The sequence below is a fragment of the Bidens hawaiensis genome, unplaced genomic scaffold, assembly GCF_021521415.1.
Source record: "Bidens hawaiensis isolate Kalapana, Puna unplaced genomic scaffold, B.hawaiensis_p1.1 tig00010302_1, whole genome shotgun sequence".
In the NCBI taxonomy this organism is placed as follows: Eukaryota; Viridiplantae; Streptophyta; class Magnoliopsida; order Asterales; family Asteraceae; genus Bidens; species Bidens hawaiensis.
The window spans coordinates 596,973-618,177 of NW_027491781.1; the positions used below are offsets into that span (position 1 = coordinate 596,973).

Here is a 21,205-nt window from a genome sequence, read left to right on the forward strand (position 1 = left end):
CATTTTTGGTGGAGCGGTATGAAAGAGGACGTGGCCAGTTATGTCAGCAGATGCCTTACTTGTCAGCAAGTTAAAACTGAGCATCAAAGAGCTGGGGGTTTACTTCAGACACTTGACATTCCTGTATGGAAGTGGGATGATATCTCAATGGATTTTATTACCGGACTACCTAAAACGTTCAAAAGAAATGATGCTATTTGGGTTGTAGTCGATCGTTTGTCAAAATCGGCTCACTTTCTTCCGATTCAAAAAGGATTCTCAGTCAGTAAGTTATCCGATATTTTTACTCGAGAGATTGTGAGACTCCATGGCACCCCCGTCTCTATTGTTTGTGATCGAGACCCACGTTTCACTTCGCGTTTTTGGAAAGGGTTGCAGGCCGCATGGGGTACTAGATTGAGATTCAGTACCGCGTTTCATCCTCAGACTGACGGTCAGTCAGAACGTACCATTCAGACACTCGAAGATATGCTTCGAGCATGTGCTTTAGAGTGGAGTGGAAACTGGGACGAGTATTTAAGTCTGGTTGAGTTTGCCTACAATAATAGTTGGCAAGCTAGCATCGGTATGGCACCATTCGAGCTTTTATATGGTCGTAAGTGTAGAGCCCCTAATTGTTGGGATGAGGTTGGTGAGAAAATTATTGAAGGGCCCGAGTTGGTACATATTACAAATGAGAAAGTTACCATTGCTCGTGAGAAGCTAAAAGAGGCTCAGAGTCGACAAAAGAGCTATGCAGATCGACATCGTCGAGCTTTGGAATTTAATGTCGGTGATCGGGTATTCTTGCGAGTTTCACCTTGTAGAGGCGTTCAACGTTTTAGAATCAAGGGAAAACTTAGCCCAAGATTCATCGGACCGTTTGAAATTCTTGAAAGAGTTGGCGAAGTCTCTTATCGTTTGGCTTTACCACCTCAGTTATCTCATGTGCATAGGGTCTTTCACGTATCTCTTCTTAGGGGGTATAATTATCACCCGTTACATGTTGTTACCTATCCGCTCCATCAGATTCGCGAGGATTTATCTGTTGAAGAAGAACCTGAAGCTATTCTTGATCGTCAAGAACGCATTATGCGCAAGAAAACTATTCCATTCGTTAAGATTCTTTGGAAGAACCATTCTGAACGAGAAGCTACATGGGAAATGGAGGATACAATTCGTTCCCAATATCCGTATTTATTTCCGTTTTAGCACTTGGTGATTTCAGTTTGGATGGTTTGATTTCATATGAATTCTGTTTTATATGTCCTAATATTTGTTTCCAAGACTTTGCAATTGTCATGTCTGAATTTATGAAAGTTTTAAGTTTGTTTCGTTTCCGTGATATCCGAAAGTATGTGTCACCGTCTTACAATTTCGAGGATGAAATTTTTTTTTAGGGGAGTATAATTATAATAACCCTAAACTTTTGTATTAGATAACAAATGAATAAACATATATATGTATAATAATAATAATAATAATAATAATAATAATAATAATAATAATAATAATAATAATAAATAGAAGAAAAGAAATTGTAAAGGAAGTTAACATGTACCGCCATCATCTTCATCATTCCTAAAATCCGATAAAATGGCATGCAATTTGTTTTGTTTTCAAACTTCAAAATCAACATGTAATATTATCTAATAAATAAATATAATCAGTGCATGGTTAATATTAATATAATAATAAATGTGAAACCCAAATTGAATAATACATAAACTACAACTTTGGTAGCCGACTTATCAACAAATTGTTAGATATTATCAATTGTTATTATCGCAAAGTTTACAGGAAACTCATTTATATATACACGAATACAAAAACAATTTCTTTTATCAAACCCTATATCGCATCCTCCTCTGCCCACCGTATATCCCACCACCGCAGCCGCCTGCAAATCGCTGGAGAAACCGCAGCCACCGCTACACGGGTTCTCGCTGACGCAGCTAGTAGTCATACACCATCGCTCGCCTCCGCTCTCTGTGTTTCCGCATTAAGCCGCTGCCACCGGGAGCTCGCTAAGTACCACCACCGTGAATCCTCCATCGTTGAAGGTAACGTCTAATATACGACTGGTTCTGCTAATTGTTCCCCTCTTGTTGTTTTCTCCTGTCACTTTGAATGTGAAAGATGGGTCTTAAACTTGAGGGTTTATTGGGAAAACTCATTCTTATTTTGAAAACAAAATATGGGCGTTGTGTAACCTCGAGTTCCTATGTGATCTGAGTTATTTGCTGCTCTTGGGTTTCTAAATATTGTTCCTAATTGCTAATATAAGGTATTTAAAAAGCTAACAGTTTATGATCTTAAACCAAATGAATAAGTTATATTTTTAAGAAAATACGATAATCTATAAATGCAATTTAACTAGTATTAAGTTTTCCATAAATCAAGAGTATTTCTTTGAAATCCAACGAAGTAAATATTGTATAAAACAAGTATAACTATAAGACTACGAAGTTAAAGAGTTATTTTTATGGTATGGTTAAATATTATAAATGAGGCATTTATAACTAGAACAATGAAAGTCAATACCAAAATATAATTTAAGTTACAATAATAACTGTAGGTTCTCGCGGCGTTTAATCAATCTTAAGTTTTATTGCGGTTAACACCATTCCACTTATAAGGTACGGATTCTGTTTTTGTTTCCTCTTAGTATTAATTATATTTCGTTACTTCAGAGTACGGATTCTGTTTTTCTTCACTCATAGTATTGGATTTAGTCCATTTTATATTCGATGTCCGTCACTTCGTAGTGCGGATTTTTGTTATCTAGTTCGGTTTATTCGTATGATATGGTTATATTAATTTTATAGCATGCAATAGGTTATATATATTTTGAATTCATTATTGCATGTTCCTGTTTAAATATCTTTTAGTTATACGACTTTAGTTCAGTACTCTGTTACCCGAGCATTTCTGACTTGTCGTTGGGGCGTCAACGACATGGCACTTATCGTGACAGTGCGTAATCAAAGTTCACGGCGTCTCTGAAAGTACTCATGTAGTACCTTGGCCACTTAGAGGCGTATAGATCGATCTTAGCTCCGACTCCTGACTCCTGACTCCTGACTTCTGTTTGAGATGGAACAATGTGTGCACGCCACCCACACCGTCTCCTTGGTGCATGGACTAGCTAGCTGTGTACCCCTCTGTTTAGGCTCTGGGTGCTTCCGTATTACACGACCTATTTATTTTAACATCGTCGTCGTGTATTTTAGTAATTATATTTTGTTTCGCTATATTTCTGGTCCGTTTTGATATGTGTATCTGCATTTGATTAAATTTGAGTATATTCAGATTACGTCCCGATCGTGTATCGGATTATGTTTCGCATCTAATTATAGTTCGGTCTAAAACTTGGTTTTCTATCCGCAATAGTTTCAGTTTTATTTCAGTATGTGTTTTGTCTTATGTATGCCTTTACCTGTACTATTGTTCTCTCCGCTACTGGGCAATTTTTGGCTCAGCCGTATTTTCTTGTTTGTGTCTGTCTTATTTGCTAACAGGTAATTCGGGAAATCGGGGAGATCAGTGATGAGAGTAAAATGAAGCTCAAGAATAAGGACTTGATTAAATTTTCTTTTATTTAAGCATTTAATAAATTTGACTTAGAATTTCTTTCAGTGTTTTTAACTCTTTTGGTTGCCATGGGATTCTTTTCATTTCATTTAAATGGTTTTTGTTTGGTCTATGATATCTGTAATAGTGACACGTCAGCCTGCTCCGGGTTGGGGTGTTACATTTATAGTCGAGAAAGTGAATATTTGGCACAAAATAATGGGTTTGGGAAGAAATTAGTTTGTTGTCTAATAACTAATTGAGTGTTATATATGTGTACTAAATTATTTGAGTTATATATCTGATTTTTTTTTATAATATTTACATTTTGGTGCGATTCGGTTTTTCGATTTTTGTTATATATACAAGAAAAACTACCGTAAGTTTGGTTTTTATAAGAACAAAGAACTAAACCCTTGGTTTTTGTATTGATTCGTTTTTTGATTTTTAATTATTTTTTATATATTCTTTTTCACACCCCTAATAAATACTTTTGTAAAAAAAGTGCTAATGAGTATTTAAAATGATTAAAAAACAAAAGGGAACATCAAGGGTCTTTGGTCTAGTGATATAAGGTAGTGGGTAGTGGTGTTCTTATACAAATGGTGAGGGTTCAAGTCTTGTGGTTAACATAAAAACACATGACTTAAACTTTTACCACTTGTATGAAAACACCATTATCTATTACGTTATACTATTACCAAAAACCTTTTTTAAAATGAGTTATTTTGATGCTACTACAAAAGTTGTAGATGTCCTTCGCTACTTAGAAATAAAACAATGCTTTCATGTTATTACTTGTTAGTTCATAGTTAGTTTTCTTTAACTGGTTAATTTAATAGATGACTAATTACATACTAAATGAAAACAACTTGGACATTACTATATTTAGTATATAGTTACTGGAATTTGAGCTTATTATTTTATGTCTCAAGCGCTCCTTTTATTTTTAAATTTTCATAACATGAACTTGTTTAGCATAAAGTATCTTAACTTAGCTTGTGAGAGTTAATCCATCAGTTAAATAATTATGAGATGAAGTCTCATAAAAACAAAATGCCATTAATATTAACTTGAAGTATCTATGTAATGGTTCGAGGTGCCAACATAAGTGGGTTGGGTAATCGGTAAACATGAGCCCGGATAAAATATGTAATTTTTAATACACAGTCTGCGTTGGATCACCATGCAAACATTTTTAATACATGTTATCCTTTTAACAATTGAAATGAATCTCCACTTGTCTTCGGATTTCTAAAAAGTAGTTTTAATGATAAGCAACAGAAAAGCATAGCAAATTATTATAATGAAGTTCAATCGAATAAACAGGAAACAATCTGGAGTTTATTTTCTTTTCATAAACAACAAAATTATCAAGAAATCACTACATTCCACACATAATGGAGTTTCGATTAATCACCACATCCCACCATCAATGTCATTATCCTTACATACGACACCATCCTAATACCCACGACATATAAAGAAATCAATAATCAAAAAACATATGTCGTGCCATCTTCAAAAAATTATTGAAGATACGCCCCTTGCATCTTCAACATTCAATTCTTGAAAAATAACATTTTTATTTTGAACAAATTGCCTTACTCCATTAAATCACTCACTTTGTTATCATGTTTGCCTTTTACTTCATTATGTGTTTGAAGTTTGAACCATCGTGTGGTTCGCGTTTGACAGCATATGCCAATCCCATTGATGTGAAGTATGTAAATAACCACTTCGTCACACAGGAATTTGTTCATTGTTCATGTTATCAGCCAGGATTTAATAATTTTTAGTTGTATATTTCATTAACTCCTTTCAAGATCATGTAAACAAAGTTTAAACAAGAGAGGGAAAAGAATGCCTAAAAAGAGTTCATAAACTAATATGTATTTAAATCTAAAATACTTGGGTCAAAGATCAAGATAGTTTACTTTAAGTAACATTTAGACTTGTTACAAAACATAAAACATAAAACATAAAGTGGTACTTTAACACAAAAGAGAATCATCAAAACACATACAAAATAGTTCATAACACAAAAAGAGACCAAACATCCCGCTAACAAGAAGTTAGCGGGAGAGGCTCAACAATATTACACAAACCAAAACAGGACAAATACAAATCAAACCTCATCCATCTATCACAATTTATATTCCAACTCGTGGGATTTTGTTTCCACTAAACACGGCTAACATCGACTCGAGGGATGATTACGGAGGTGATTCCCTCCATCTAGTTTTCTCTTGTTTGTTGTGGTTTTTATTTGTTCGCTTGGCTTCCATTTGTTTGTTTGGGCATGTCACTCTAGTTTTCACTGTAACGGAGTTAGCAGCGACTATTGGGCTTTTGATTCCACTAAACATGGCTAACATGGACTCGTGGGACGATTACGGAGGAGATTCTCTCTTTCTAGTTTTCTCATGTTTGTTGTGGTTTTCATTTATTCGTTTGGATTAACATTTGTTCGTTTGGGCGTATCGCTCTTATTATCACTGAAACAGAGCTGGCATGGACTCGTGCGCTTTTGTTTCCACTAAACAAGGCTAACATGGACTCGTTGGATGATTACGGGGGAGATTCTCTCCTTCTAGTTTTCTCTTGTTTGTTGTGGTTTTCATTTGTTCGCTTGAATTATCATTTGTTCGTTTGGGCGTGTAGCTATTGTTTTCGCTGAAACGAAGTTGGCACGGACTCATGGGCTTTTGTTTACACTAAACACGGCTAACATCGACTTGTGGGATGATTATGGAGGAGATACCCTCCTGCTAGTTTTCTCTTATTTGCTATGGTTGTCATTTGTTTGTTTGGGTTTTCAATTATTCGTTAGGTGTGTCACTCTTGTTTTCACTGAAACGGAGCTGACAACAACTCTTGGGCTTTTGTTTCCACTAAACACGGGTAACATCGACTCGTGGGACAACTACAGGGGAGATCCCTCTTTTTAGTTTTCTCTTGCTTGTTGTGATTTTCATTTGTTCGTTTGGATTATCATTCGTTCGTTTGGGTGTGTCCTTCTTATGTTCACTAAAACGGAGCCGGCACGGACTCGTGTGTTTTTTGTTTCCACTAAACACAGCTAACATCGACCCGTGGGATGATTACAGAGGTGATAACCTCCTTATAATTTTCTCGTGTTTGTTGAAGCTTTCATTTGTTCGTTTGCGCGTGTCGCTCTTGTTTTCATTGAAACGGAGGCATTTGATCGTTTGGGTGTGTCGCTCTTGTTTTCACTTAAACGGAGCTGACATCGACTTGTGAGCTTTTGTTTCCACCGATCACGGCTAACAACAACTCGTGAGATGATAAGGTGGTGATTCCCTACTTCTAATTTTCTCTTGTTTGTTGTTGTTTCCATTTGTTCGTTAGAGCGTGTCACTCTTGTTTTCACTAGAACGGAGTTGATAGCGACTCGCATGCTTTTGTTTCCACTAAACACAGTTAACAACTCATGGGATGTTATAACAAGGCGATTCCCTCCTAATTTTATCTTATTCGTTTCGGTTTCGATTTATTTATTGGACCAGTCGCTCTTGTTTTCATTTTCACTAAAACTAAACTAATAGCGACTCGTGAACTTTTGTTTACACCAAACACGGCTAACAACGACTCGCGAGATAATTAAAAACGTGACTTCCTCATTCTAATTTTCTGTTAGTTTTATTAGTTTCCGTTTCATTCATTTCTTCTTTGTCACCACAGTAAACAAAAAAACCCTAATTTCACTCCATTCATCCCCAAATCCTTCAATTAACCTCTGAAACCACCAAATTAACACAATTAATGAATCAATATCAACATGATACATCATCATAATCATAATCATACACCTTCAATTTCATCAGTTTCATCAATTCCAATCAATTCTCCATGCACAACCACCGGCGGAGCTAACAATAATAATAATAATAATAATAATATGAATCAGAAGCATCAATTCGTGACGCCGATATCCGCCGCGCATCCTACCGGAGAGCCGGCGGTGATTGTATCAAATTCATCTCCGGTGGCGAGAGTTAGGTTATCGGATTTGGTACCGTACGATGGCGTACCGACGGAGTGTTATACGAGAGCGGTGGAGGCGTTGTCCGGTTCGCTTACGAGGCATAACGCGGTGGTGATTGAGTTAGGGTTTGAGGATGGGAGTTTAATGAGGTGTGGATTGGAGTCAGGGAGGTTGTATTTTAGAACTAGGGCTCAGAATGGGGGTAATTGGAATGGTAGTAATGGGTTTTATAAGTATCGAGCAGGACGGTATGTGTTTTTGTCTTCGTTGATCGTGTGTTCTAAATTAGGAATATTGAATTATTATCTAATGTTTAATTATGGTTAATTGCATTAAAGTATCAATACTTTATCGGTAGTCGATGGTCCTGCTAATGTACATTATTGCCTGCTGCATTTTTATTTGGATAATAGGAATTAGGATACACAGATAATGGCATAAATGGGCTTTCTTTTAAATAATATAAACATAGATATAAGTATAGTGTTCAAAATGGGGGTAATTGGAGTAGTAGTAATGGTAATAATAATGGATATCTTAAGTATAGGGCAGGAAGGTATGCGTTTACGTCTTCTTTGATGATGTTTTGTAAATTAGGAATATTATGTAATATCTCATTATGTTTAATTACATCTAAAAAGCAATACCTGTGTTGGTAGTCAACTAGTCATTGATCCTGCTAATGTACTTTCTTGCCTGCTGCATCTTTATTAGTAACATTTCGGGAATGAATATAGTATAAACATAGATATAAGACAAATGCCTGCAAACTATTGAAATTGGTTATGGATTTTGATAAGAATGGAGGTATTACTGTTGCTGTCATATAAAGGACTGTTTATAGTATATGTGCACTTTTGCTGATATTAGTTTTAACTCAGTTTGTTTCTATTGGTAGTCATTGATCCTGCTAATGCACATTACAGCCTGCTGCATATTTGTTTGTAACATTCTAGAAATGTCTATATGAATGAGGTTTTATCTAACATAGTATAAACCTAGATGATCTAAGAAAACGCCTACAAACTGTTGAAGTTGGTTATGGATTTTGACAAAGAGTGGAGGTATTGCTGTTGCTGTCATATAAAGGATTGTTTATAGTATTTGTGTACTTTTGCTGATTTTAGTTTTAACTAACTTTGGTTCTATTGTAGTCATTGATCCTGCTAATGCACATTATTGCCTGCTGCACCATAAGAGACCCTACATACTAGGATACACATATAATGACATAAATGAGGTTTCATCTAAATAATATAGATCTAGATGATCTAAGAAAATGCCTGCAAACTATTCATATAGATGATCGTTTATAGTATACATCCTCACTTTTGCTTTAATTCTGATATAACTAACTCTTGATGTTAATTGCTTCAAAAGGTTAGTAGTTCTATGGGCAGTCATTGATCCTGCTAATGCACATTATTGCCTGCTGCATCTATATTAGTAACATTTTAGGAATGAATATTTTTTTATACACGAACTCTGTTATATGAATTTGTGATAATGGTTAAAGAACATGACTTTGTTCATATTTTGTATTAGTTGTAAATGTTTTTTTTGGCGTTCAACTGTATGTGTATGGCGCATTTGGATGTTATTATAAGTAACATGTAACAGGGCTTTAGAAGACATGGATTCATCTCCACCATGTATGGCAGATGTTTTCAGATGCATGGGAAAGGCTGCACGTGCTGCTTTAAACGCCATTGCTAGACATCTTCGTTTAAGAAGCGAGTAACTATTTATTATTGCACTTAAAATGTTAAAACCTTTTTATTTTAGATTTTATTTTTTTTTCCTTTAGCTATCTTTTAGTGTTCATATGCTTACTAATATATGTTTATATTTACACTAAATTTCAGTGCTTTTAACCATTTACTTGATGACAACCCGTTACCTGCTAATGAAGCATCATCATCAGTACTTGTTGCATCTTACTTGAACATGCCATTGCAAAAGGGAAAAGGCGCTATTGGTGGTGGCAACATAACATCAAATAGTGAAAGTGAAAAAGGATTATTAACATTGATATGTTCAGATGCACCTGGTCTTCAGGTGAATTCTCATCATCCAAGTTCAACTATAATATGAGCTTGTAAAGCTCCTTTTTGGTTGACTTTTGTAAGATTTGAAAATGAACTGTCGTTCTTGGAATCATTTCTGTTAGTTATTTTGTTTCTTTTATTTAGGTTCGTGATCCCAATGGTCGTTGGTACCTGGCAGATTATGGTTCTGCCCCTGGGGATCTTTTATTATTAACAGGGAAGGCACTCAGTCATGCCACTGCAGGCCTTCGTCCAGCTGCTTCATATAGGGCTGCAACCGATTACACTCCCAGTGGTTCTAATTCTGGGAGGTATATAAAATTTTTATAGTTTTAAGTACGATTTTTTTCATATAGAATGTTATTTTAATCTTTTGAATAACTGGTAACTAATATTCTGTAGATCATCATTAGCATTTAGGCTCATGCCACAAAGTAATGCTATATTAGATTGTTCTCCAATTAGAACAGCTGGACACGTGATCCCTCAAAGCTATGTACCAATTTCTGTTAGCCAGTTTATGGATGATCTTTCTGCTGACGAGGATGTACCGTGTAACGGCTCTGATAATGCTTTTGTAAGCCAATTTTATTATTTAAATGAACTTGTTTGTTGCCACTTTTCTTAATTTTGTAACAGATTAGCATTTTTTCTAGTAATAGTTTATGTGAAAAATCTTCTAGTATGCATAGTATTAAATAATTTATTTTTATTCAAGATTATTGAGCTGTTAAAAAGTAAAAGTCTTACAGTGGATTCCGCATTGCAGACGGGTTGGAAAAATTCTAATAAAGAGCCATCATTAAGAAGTGTTCTCTCTGATTCATTGTCGTAAGTTAATTTATCATTTTTTGCTCTTTTTTATAGTAATTCTCTGTTTTTTTTTCCTTAAATATGGGTGGTCTTATATTAAGTTTGTGTCTGTGTATGCACATGGTCAATGATGCTATTATCAACAATGCTTGTTACAACTACTTTTTTATAAAATATAAAGGATTCTAATGCGGTTTTATATATTATTTAGTGGTGCTTTTCTTGAAGATGCTATGTTTGCTCCATGTGGGCATTCGTTTGGTGGCATGATGCTCAAGAGGGTCTTAGAGATGGTATGTGAAATGATACTTCTTTATATATTTGACGTTAACCACAGATACAAAATATGGGTTATGATTTCATCCATTCAAAAATGCCTGAATTTGAAATTAATAACCTCTTCTACAAAAATACTCCGTAAGACGATTTCCAAAAAGGATTAACAACCTTTACGTTACAGGGAAGATGTACCGCCTGTGATGCTGAAGTCGGGACTACATCTTTAATACCTAATCATGGTAACATACATTTTTCACTTTTGTTCTTTCTTACCCCATCCAAAAAGATTTTTTTTATGAACATGGGTTTAGTTTTTTATTTTTAATTATTTTTTAACAGCTTTAAGAGCCGCAGCAGCAACAGTTAAACGTGAGGATGACCGAAGGCTTTTTCACAATGCTGCTATGAGGAAACAAAGAAGAGAAGTTGGTGACCGCTGGGTATGTCTCAATGGCTGGTTGTAGCGGTGTGCACGAAACCGAAATAACTGAACCATCATAACCAGAATAACCAACTTAACTAAACCCAATCAAAACCGGCGGTTTGGTTCTATGTTTTTTTATAAACCAATTTTTTTTAATCGGTTTTGCTATCAACAAAAAACAGAACCAAAACCTATTGGAACCAAGCCGGGCTAGAAATATCGAAAAAAACGTTTTTAAGAAATTTACAAGAAAGTAATAAATGCTGTAGCTGTGCAGTCTAAATAATTTAGGTTTAACTGTGTAATAAACTAATAATCAATTAATTATTAGTTAGCAAAAAAGTTTAGGCCCAAAGTTTTCAAGCCCAAATGTTAAAGCGGAAAAAAAAATCTAAAACCAAATACAACCCATTGTAAAAACCAAAACGATCGATACTGAACGCTTTTCAAAAACCAAATAACAGAATATTTGGTTTGGTTTGAGCTTAAAACTGACCCAAGCCGACTCATGTACATTCCTGGTGGGTTGGGTAACTGGATTGAAACAATATCTGTAATGATGACGTGTCTAAAACATATATTAAGAATTAGCAGTGATTGTGATGCTAACAAACAATGATGTGTGAACAATTCAGGTAAATGGGGATGCTATTCCTGAAAATGGGTCCCAAAGATGTGTACAGTATCCGTTTTCAGTAAACGAGAAAGTTCTTATTAAGGTATGATGTTTCTAATAACTACTGTAAATGTAAAAAATTTTAAAAGCGATACGATTATGATATGATATAGTAACCAAATTTCAATAATTTTTCATAAAATTGAAAAATTCAAAAACCTAACAAAACTTGTCATATTACTCATATCATTGTAAAATTTTTTGTAGTTTAATTTGAAAAACCTAGATGGAATAATTATTATATTTACTGACAATTTTTTCTTCATAGCCCTGCTTGCGGTGCGCACATATGATGTATATATGTGTGAACCCTCGGGTGGGCAAAAGTGAAATTGCACTAATTTTGACGTTATTTTACTAATCTCGTGAAAATAACGTTAAAAGTGACGGAAGGTTAATCAGGCATCATGTAGTGGCGTTGATAGCTGAAAGATAAGGGTACAAGGGTACATGCACCGATCAGCCGGTGTCCCGATGATTGAGTGCTATGTGCCTTATGTCCAAGGCTTGATGCAAAACTACTATCGAGCTGGGGGTTTCACCGGAAGCAGCCTCTCTATCCCTATGGGGTAGAGGTAAGGCTGCCTACATCTTACCCTCCTCAGACCCTACCATAGCTTTGCTATTGGTGGGATATACTGAGTACGATGATGATGATGATGATGATTTTTTTCTTCAAATTATCTCATACTTTAGAATAATCAGTTAAACACTATTAACCAAATTTTATTTATTACGTTTATGTCATTTTATTTTTAAATCTACAAAAACAAGTTACGTTATTTGAAAAATATTAAAAGTTTCCTGGATTTAACAGTATTAATGTGGTGATGCAGGGAAACCGGAGGACACCGGATAAATTTGTTGGGAAAGAAGCCATTATAACTTCACAATCTCTTAATGGCTGGTTAGTATAACATACAAGTTTGTTTGGTTAAAATCAACGGTGCAAATTGATTGATTATTATATTTTTTCACTTTTGGTTTCTTCTCTTATTTTAGGTACCTGGTAAATATCATTGAAAGTGGAGAGAAGGTTCGGCTGCAGTACCGTTCTTTCTCAAAGATTCCAAATTCTCCGCCACCAGCTACAACCTCTTGATCGTTATAGCCCCCGTTTTCAAGATTATAATGTTGATTCAGGTGACTTGTTTTCCAGTAGTAGCTGAACTTGTATATAGGTTTCTTAATTAAATCTTAGCAAACAATTAGAGGCCAAAATCTCAACCACCCCTTGGTCTTGTTTTTTTTTTTCTTTAAATTATTTTATCATTATACATATACACAAAGACCAATCGTTTATATATGTTTTTACAGTAATAATTTTTTGTATATAACATAGTATCTATTATTTAGTTATTATATAAATTTATGAAAACGAAAGGTTTTGTATATATGCTTTTTTAGAATAGGATGAAAAAGCTAGTATATTTATTAAAGGTCGAGTTTGATTTGATTTTCTAATTAGTTTCACTTTAGACTCTAGTTTGCTTAAACTTGTCTAGTTGTCTGTTTAGCTTGTTTACTCCATGTTAAAAATACGGGATGTTTGTATTTTAGTCTTTAGTTGAGAGCGTATGATTTTCGTGGTCTGACTTTTAGTCGCATCGTGAGTTGAACCATGGTTTCTTATTTAAAGAATCTGGTTTTTTTGGTCAAACTACGAGATAATCTTACTGGTTTTAATGATTGATTTTTAGGTAAAATAATGAGCCAAATCCCGGGTTTTATGATTTGAATATATGACGAGGGTATAAACAGTTGAAGAGAGGGCGATGAATAGTAGAAGAGAGGGCTATGAATATCAATGGTTTTCGAGACAAACTCGAAGTGCAACGTTGGCACAAACTTTGTGTGAAAAGGAGAGGGCGGTGAATATCACTGCTTTTCAAGACAAGCTTGATGTGCAATGGTGGTATGGTACATAATTCGTGTGAAAAAGAGAGGGCGATGAATAAGACCATATGTTTCGTCGTCTTGTAGTTTTATGGTTATGGTTTTAACAAACAAGTATGTTTATGTTTTATTTGTTTTATCTTCTCTCTATTAAAATATATTGCTAACTAGCAACTAAGACGTAAGACCTGCGTAATGATGCCTACGCCTACGTTACATCACTTTTTACTCACTTTTTACTCGCTAGAGTCAAAGTCTAGTGTACATCTTTTGTATAAATATCAATATATACACAAACAAAAAAACTAATTTATAAACTATTTTAAATGTGGATATCAGTGGCGACGGTGTTGCTACAAATACCGCCCTAGCTTCTTTCATTTCATGGTATCTGCGTTGATGTCAAGTTCTCAACCGATCCGGATCCTTTCACCTTGATCATCATCAAAATGAAAAGACTTGAAAGATCATCATCAAAATGAAAAGACTTGAAAGATTGTGACAAACGTATGTTCAAACCTTAGTCTCTTCGTTTTAAGCAGATTCTAGTTGCGAATTGAAAATAACGGTTTTTAATAATCGATTTTATCGAAATTGCACACATTATTCGGGAGTTTTAGCTGTTTCCATAGCCACTAATAGTGCTCGTCCTATCGCAACGCGCAGACCCCAAGTATCTAGTTCACATTAACATTTATTTTCTGTTTATGCGCGATAATCATTTGTGTTCGATATGAGCCGACTCACTATGTCTTCCAAAATATTTAAAAAACAGTGACATGAAAATAGTTCCATCCAAGACCAACAATTTAGGTTTCTAGAATACAGTTAAAAGAATAACTTATATTCTATGATCCAATGTTCACTATGTTAATAGCCCGTCAAAAAACGCACCCAAATTCTACAAAAATATGATTGATGTGGGCCGAGCCCCTAGGCCTCTTTGGGCCCGACATTGAACTTAGCTATGAAAAATCCAATTGTATCATGTGGGCCCGACGGATCAAACCTCTGGACAAGATCTTCCTCACCAGGTTTTAACCATTCCCTGCAAAATTATAGCATGAAGTATGAACATCAATAACTCATATAATGTCGCAGATTGCCAATTTGATTATAACTCTTAAATATTTTAGAAACTTACTCAAAATATCCATCGGATGATTCATAGCGACCGAGTAATCCTGGTCCCCCGATTTTTGGATGCTAAAACATACACAAAAGTGTAAAAGGATAAGATTGAGGTGGCAAAATGAGTCGGGTTGATAGTCACTCAATGTACATTATATAATGCATACAACTTTTAAAACGATTAATTAAAAATAATCAGATTATTGATGTAATAATATAGTTTTTTTGATCATATTTGACGCACCAGTTATTAATAAAAAAAATCTTATTTTTCGCCAAAACGAGAAAAAGATGCTGCAACTAACCTGTGGTGCCAATGAAAGAAACTTATACGTGTCTAGAGCGTAACGCACAACGGCCTCGTTTTCACCTGGATTTATCGTGCATCTGAAATTTGACATGCAGATGTTACAACACTCATTTGTAGAAGCCAATAAAAAAGATTAAAATGTGGCACGCATGTGGAAGGCTAAAGTAAAATATAATTAAATAACATATTATGAGAATGCTTCTTACGTGGAATATACGAGAACTCCACCTGGACGAACTAGCTGAACAGCCTGATCAAACATTCGTTGCTGATACTTCCCGTGTCGTCTTAATGAATCTATCGTTTCCTTGAAATAAAAGACGCATCAATTATATTTCTTTTATGCATTCCAAAAATAACTAAAAAGTAACTTTTATTTTAATCTTGTTTTGAGATATCATTATGCTTATAATAATTGGATACATAACCACTTTATTCATCACAGTTAAAGCAATATATACAAGTGTTAATATGGTTCTGGTAGTTCTCTACTTAAAACTTGGTTCTGTACGAAACATCCTTTTATATATATATATGATTGATTACCTCTGCAGCAAACAAACGTGGTCTCAATCCGAGAGCAGAACAAGGAGCGTCAAGAAGAACCCGATCAAAACTGTTTGGAGCAAACCCTTCACATTTATTCACCCTGCCACCGGTCAGTTGATTTTTCCCGGGACCATTTTTCATTCTTCGAATTTGTTTCCTTATTTCGGCTTTACTTGTATAAGGACCTTTTTTCACTTCCTCATCACCTACAAAACTAACTAAATTAGATGCCAAAAAGCATTTTATAATACACATAATTATTCTATAAAAGATAGTTAGTTACAAATCTTGTTGTCTTCAGTTGCAGGAACTGCTAATTCTCCATTAACAAAATTTGCTGAGTCAGTCTGTTGAGTAGGCCGACTTACTTTGTCTACACTAGAACTTTGTGTCACCGTGCCATTTAATTTATTCTTGTGGACAGCCTTTAGAGCGTCTAGTTTATATGCTGTTATGCAACTTAATCCCAATTCTTCAGCCAGGCTATGGATCTCAAGCACCTGCATAGTGAAAACATCAATACTAACAGATCACTTACTCCATCTAAAAATATAATATAATATAATATGGGGTATGAAAAGGAAACTTTACCTTATTATGGGACCTATCAACAGCAATCACTTCTCCTTTATCCTTCATAAGTGAAGCAATTGCAGTGGTTTTTCCACCAGGGGCAGCACACATGTCTAATATTCTTTCTCCCTGTTGCGGGTCTATCGAACAAATGGTTAATAAAAAAATATTCAAGTCGAGAAAGAAAACTATAACATCATTTACAAGCATTTTATCTAAGAAATGAAATCCATGATATAGATTGTTTTAGTATTTATGTCATCCAATTTAAGAGTGCATGAAAACAAAACAAAAAACTGAAACAGAAAAAACCAAACCGAAATAACTGAAGTGAATAAAACCTGACAGTCAGTTTTGTTTAATGTTTTTGTAAAAACCGAACTTTCGGTTCGGTTTTGGTTTTGGCTTTGCATATAGTAAAAACCGAAAAAACCAAATTTATAAATTTTCATTTTCTATTTTTGATTTTAAGTAATTTATAAAGAATTAATAGATAGTGTAACCAAATATTTTAGCCCAAATGTATATATAAACAATTACATATTAATTAATAAAAAGATTTAGACCCAAATTCATTATTTTGGGCCATTTTGTGGCCCAAAAATTTCAAACTCAAACGGCAACCAAAACCAAAAAAACTAAAATCGGACAGTTTTCAAAAACTATAAAACCATGCACTCTATACTTGCAGTATACTTCTATCATGATTACACAACTAAAAGATAATTCTTTATAGAATAAGGGTTTTTAACAAATGTCAAATAGATGGTAGCAAATATATTCACCTGAATTAAACCAATGTCATGACAGTTTGATGTTTAAAACATCTTTTCAAAAAACTAGCAACACTATTATTAAGGACCAAACACAGTGACATGTCATAACTCAGAAGCACAGCTTTATTACAAATGAGAGAAGAGAAAGAAAGATACACATGTACCTAAGGTGTGTGCAGTAATAATGCTTGGCAAGTTTTGAAGAAATATGTCCCCCTTTAGCACATCTGCAAAAATTTTAACCAAATTCGCTTTTATTTTCATTCAATAATGTTCAACAAAGCCAGCAACTTGTATTCTCTGCATCTTTGACTAGAAGTTTTACATATTTATGTTATATTCTAAAGCATTTGGCAAAAACTCTTAAATCCATAGTTTTAAGTATCGAGAAATTACTACTTCACCCTTAATCATATTAAACCGAATGAATACCATTGACAAAAATAAATAGAGTTAAAAAAATATACCATTGAAAGATGGCAATCTAAACACTCTATCAGTCATATCCACACCAAGACCAGACAAGTCACGAAATATTCCCGCCCTTGATAAATTTGTGATTCCTTGGCCAATATATAATCCATCTCTTTCAATATATTGAGGATCTACATTATAAGCATTATAATTCAATGAGCATATGAAAAAATAATAACAATTAACAAAATAATAATTTAATAACAAATTGCTTACCTGTTTTAAGTCCTTGCAGGACAATCCCACGTGTAATTCCAGTAGCCCATTCACCATTACGGCCCGGTTGTTCAACACCAACTGAAACTGCAACTTTGTCCCCTTTTTCAACATGAGCACTGCATGCTAATATACCTGGCACATATACCTGCATGAATAGCACAATAAAAACATTAACATTTTTAAATCCAGTCATCTTTTCACAACTAAAAAACCTTCATAATACTAGAATTTACCTGAGCACCTCGAAGAACAGCCTCTGCACATTTGCGGCTGACTATAATCTCCTTTGGAGGTCTGTCTTGCTGATAATCATATTCAATATCGTGGGGCCCAGAACCTTTTACAAATACAACATAGTCTAGCCCCGGTATCTGACACTTAACAACAGGCCTAGTTTCTAAGGTGGAACTGTTGACGCTTTCATCATCATTCGTCTTCAGTTTCTTTTCATGTTGAATTTCTAGAATCTTCTCAATTACGGATTCAGTTGTTGCCTTCAATGTATTTACACGTATACAAGAGTAACAAGACGGTCTCCTATCCAATTATAAGAGCACATAAGTGTAAACAATTAGAGTTGCCTGAATAATAATTAGATGATCCAAGTGCATTTAACAAAATGACTTGTAATCAATCACTTATCTACCTTAGTTAACATAAAACCCTAGCATTCATGGTTTTCAAAAAAAAAAAGAAAGAAAGAAAACAGAAACCTAGAAATAGGGTGTAAACGAGCTGAGCCCAAGCTAGGCTTGTTTTGACTTACGAGAGCTCAGGTCGTGAGTTGTTTTTTCAAGATCGACTCGTTTATAATTTGTTAGTTAATTTATACATGTTTTCAATTACTTTTATATATTTTGAGAAATATAATATAAAACCCTAGAATTAATGGTTTCCATATAATTGGAAACCTAGAATTAGGCGTGTAAACCAGGTTGAGCCCGACCTTGGTTTGTTTTGACTTACGAGAGCTCGAGATCAGCTCGTTTCGAGCTCTTTTTCTAAAGCTCAAGCTCTGCTTGTTTATTAAATTTTAATTAATTTATATACGTTTTCAATTAGTTTTATAAATTCTTAGAAAAACCTTAAACATGCCTAAGCTTGGCTCGAGCTCGTGTAGTACCTTACATGAGCTCTTTTCTATATTAATTAATTTATATACATTTTTAATCACTTTTATATATTTTGAAAAAAAAAACTTAAACAAGCCCAAGCTTGGCTCGAGCTCGTTTAGTACCTTAAACAAGTCAAAGTTCGGCTCAAGCTCGACTGTGCAGTGTGAAACTAATACATATAAGTCCAAAAGAAGTAAAACTTAACAACATACAACACTCAATAACTTAACAACCTTTATTTGAGGCTAAACTAATACATCTCCAAATTCACATTTCAGCTACAACTTTTCGGCCACTAATCTCGAATAACACCTCACAATAACCTAATTACACGTAACTACCAAATTCTTCTACAAACAAACTAACAATTTTAAAGATGAAATAGTAAATTAATAATAAGATGATGATTAGCAAGTAAGTACGTTAGTGCTTTGGAGATACGATTAAACGCTTCGGTTCCGTAGGCTTTGGTGAAATAGTCTTCCACTTGTGGATTCCAGTGTAACCTAGGGTTATAACAGTAACGATCCGATTCATCCATCTACAATTCATTAATTTAATAATAAGCACAGATGAATAATAATAATAATAATAACAGAGAGTGAAAATGGAGGTGTACTGTACCTGCTGTGACGGAGATGGCGGTGGCGTACGGCTGCTGAAGCTTCTTCGGTTTCTGTTGTTAATAATAAGTTGAACTAAAACCCTTACTCCTTTCATTCAGTTCAATTTAATTTGACCTACGTTCAAGTTTTATAAACTTTGAATTGAATTAAATTAAATTAAAGTTTTTATAAATATATAAATAAATAAAAGTGTGTGGTTTAACGTGCATGGCGCGGTTCATTGCGGTTTTGGTTAAAGTAGAACCGAAAACCCAAGTTTCGGATTTTTGTTTTTTCAATATTGTTTAGTTTCGTTTTTTTTTCACAAAAACACAAAACCGAACTATAGGTTTCTGGTTCAATGCGCGCAGTGCGATTCATTGCGGTTTTGGCTAAAATGGAACTGAAAACCCAAGTTTCGGTTTTTTTATTTTTTTGATACCGTTCAGTTTCGTTTTTTTTTTCACAAAAACACAAAACCGAACTATAGGTTTCTAATTCGGTTTGGGATTTTTGGTTTTGACTCGGTTTTTAAGTTTCATGCACACCTTAGGGTCTGTGTAGTGAAGGGCTAAAAATTGAGAGGGATTTTCGATGCATGACGCCACGTCAACATATGAGTTATTTTCAATTTAGAGGCGTAGTAGTTTGTAGTCTCATTACATCATCACATTAGTTTTTTATTTTCTTTTTCTAATTAAGTTGAATAGATAAAAGTAAAATAAATATAAATTCAATTAAATAAATACGTTAGAGTTAAAAAAGAAATATTAAAATAAAAAATACAATCTTATTTGCTACGGGTCAAAATGCGCTCATAGCCTCAGCCTTCTGCTCCGTCGTCTCTTGTATGATCGCAACTATCTTCTTCTTATATCAATAAATCGTTCCACCATGTCAGAAGTATTTGTCGAATCCATTTTTGGCAAAGAAAGTTGGATAATATTGGTTTTTAGAAGTTGAGTTGGAATATGAAATGGTGAAAATGATTGAATTAGTTGAGTAGGTTGGGTATTTATATTAAGGTAGCGTTTGGTATACATGAATGAGAGGTGAAATATAATGGACCATTATGATGGAATGAAAAAATGTTTGTTTGGTTGGTCAATGGAATGGAATCACCCATTACTATGTCCATTCCATCCCCTCCAAAACACCTCAAATTCATCCATCCACCCCCTTGTTTTTTTATTCATTCCATCCATCTTTCACACTATATCACCTCCACCAACCTCCCACCACTACTACCAATTGCCCTCTCACCACCACCACCGCCTTTGCCAGCCGCCACCACCACCGCCTCCGCCGCCTGTCGCCAACAACACCACCTCCGCCACCCGCCGCCACCAACACCCGCCTCCGCCACCCGCCGCCACCAACATCCGCCTTCGCCGCTTGCTGCCACCACTACCCGCCTCCGTTGCCGCCACCACCACCTACCATCGCCGCCCACCACCAACCATCGTTCCCAGCCATCACCACCATCACCCGCTGCTTACCACCGCCCACTATCACCACCACCTGCCACTAGGGGTGAGCAAAAAACGGTTCAGAACCGTCAGAACCGAGGAACCGGAACCGAACCGGTGCCTTAGAACCGCTAATGTGTATACCGGTTCAGTTCTCGGTTCTCAGAATATGCATTAATCGGTTCCCGGTTCGGTTCCGGGTAAAACTGGCGGTTCTAGACTTGGAACCGAAAGACCGGAATATTCAAAACGTTTTTTATAAATTTACCAATCCCCATTTTTTATAG

At 34.9% G+C, this 21,205-nt stretch overlaps 2 protein-coding genes across 3 annotated transcripts; one reads left to right on the forward strand and one right to left on the reverse strand.

The window, feature by feature from the left end:
• The first annotated feature begins 7,269 nt into the window (after positions 1 to 7,269).
• LOC143534771 (uncharacterized) lies at positions 7,270 to 13,802 on the forward strand. The gene is made up of 13 exons (XM_077029184.1): positions 7,270 to 7,809; positions 9,182 to 9,298; positions 9,427 to 9,619; positions 9,754 to 9,920; positions 10,012 to 10,186; positions 10,379 to 10,440; positions 10,634 to 10,715; positions 10,883 to 10,940; positions 11,041 to 11,141; positions 11,761 to 11,844; positions 12,638 to 12,708; positions 12,804 to 12,944; positions 13,502 to 13,802. Exons 1-12 carry the CDS (start codon positions 7,355 to 7,357, stop codon positions 12,901 to 12,903), a joined length of 1,665 nt encoding a protein of 554 aa, XP_076885299.1. The 5' UTR covers positions 7,270 to 7,354; the 3' UTR covers positions 12,904 to 12,944; positions 13,502 to 13,802.
• A 698-nt stretch (positions 13,803 to 14,500) lies between these two features.
• LOC143534750 (rRNA (cytosine-C(5))-methyltransferase NOP2C) lies at positions 14,501 to 19,564 on the reverse strand. 2 transcript variants are annotated; one of them, XM_077029167.1, is made up of 13 exons: positions 19,469 to 19,564; positions 19,267 to 19,385; positions 17,963 to 18,266; positions 17,727 to 17,874; positions 17,504 to 17,641; positions 17,201 to 17,263; positions 16,279 to 16,400; positions 15,971 to 16,187; positions 15,685 to 15,893; positions 15,345 to 15,445; positions 15,134 to 15,215; positions 14,842 to 14,903; positions 14,501 to 14,745 (listed from the first exon to the last, which is right to left on the reverse strand). In XM_077029167.1, exons 1-13 carry the CDS (start codon positions 19,562 to 19,564, stop codon positions 14,631 to 14,633), a joined length of 1,776 nt encoding a protein of 591 aa, XP_076885282.1. In that variant the 3' UTR covers positions 14,501 to 14,630. The 2 variants fall into 2 exon arrangements, 1 of the variants encoding a protein (XP_076885282.1); XR_013135600.1 differs by having other exon boundaries at positions 14,723 to 14,745; positions 15,367 to 15,445.
• Positions 19,565 to 21,205: the final 1,641 nt, after the last annotated feature.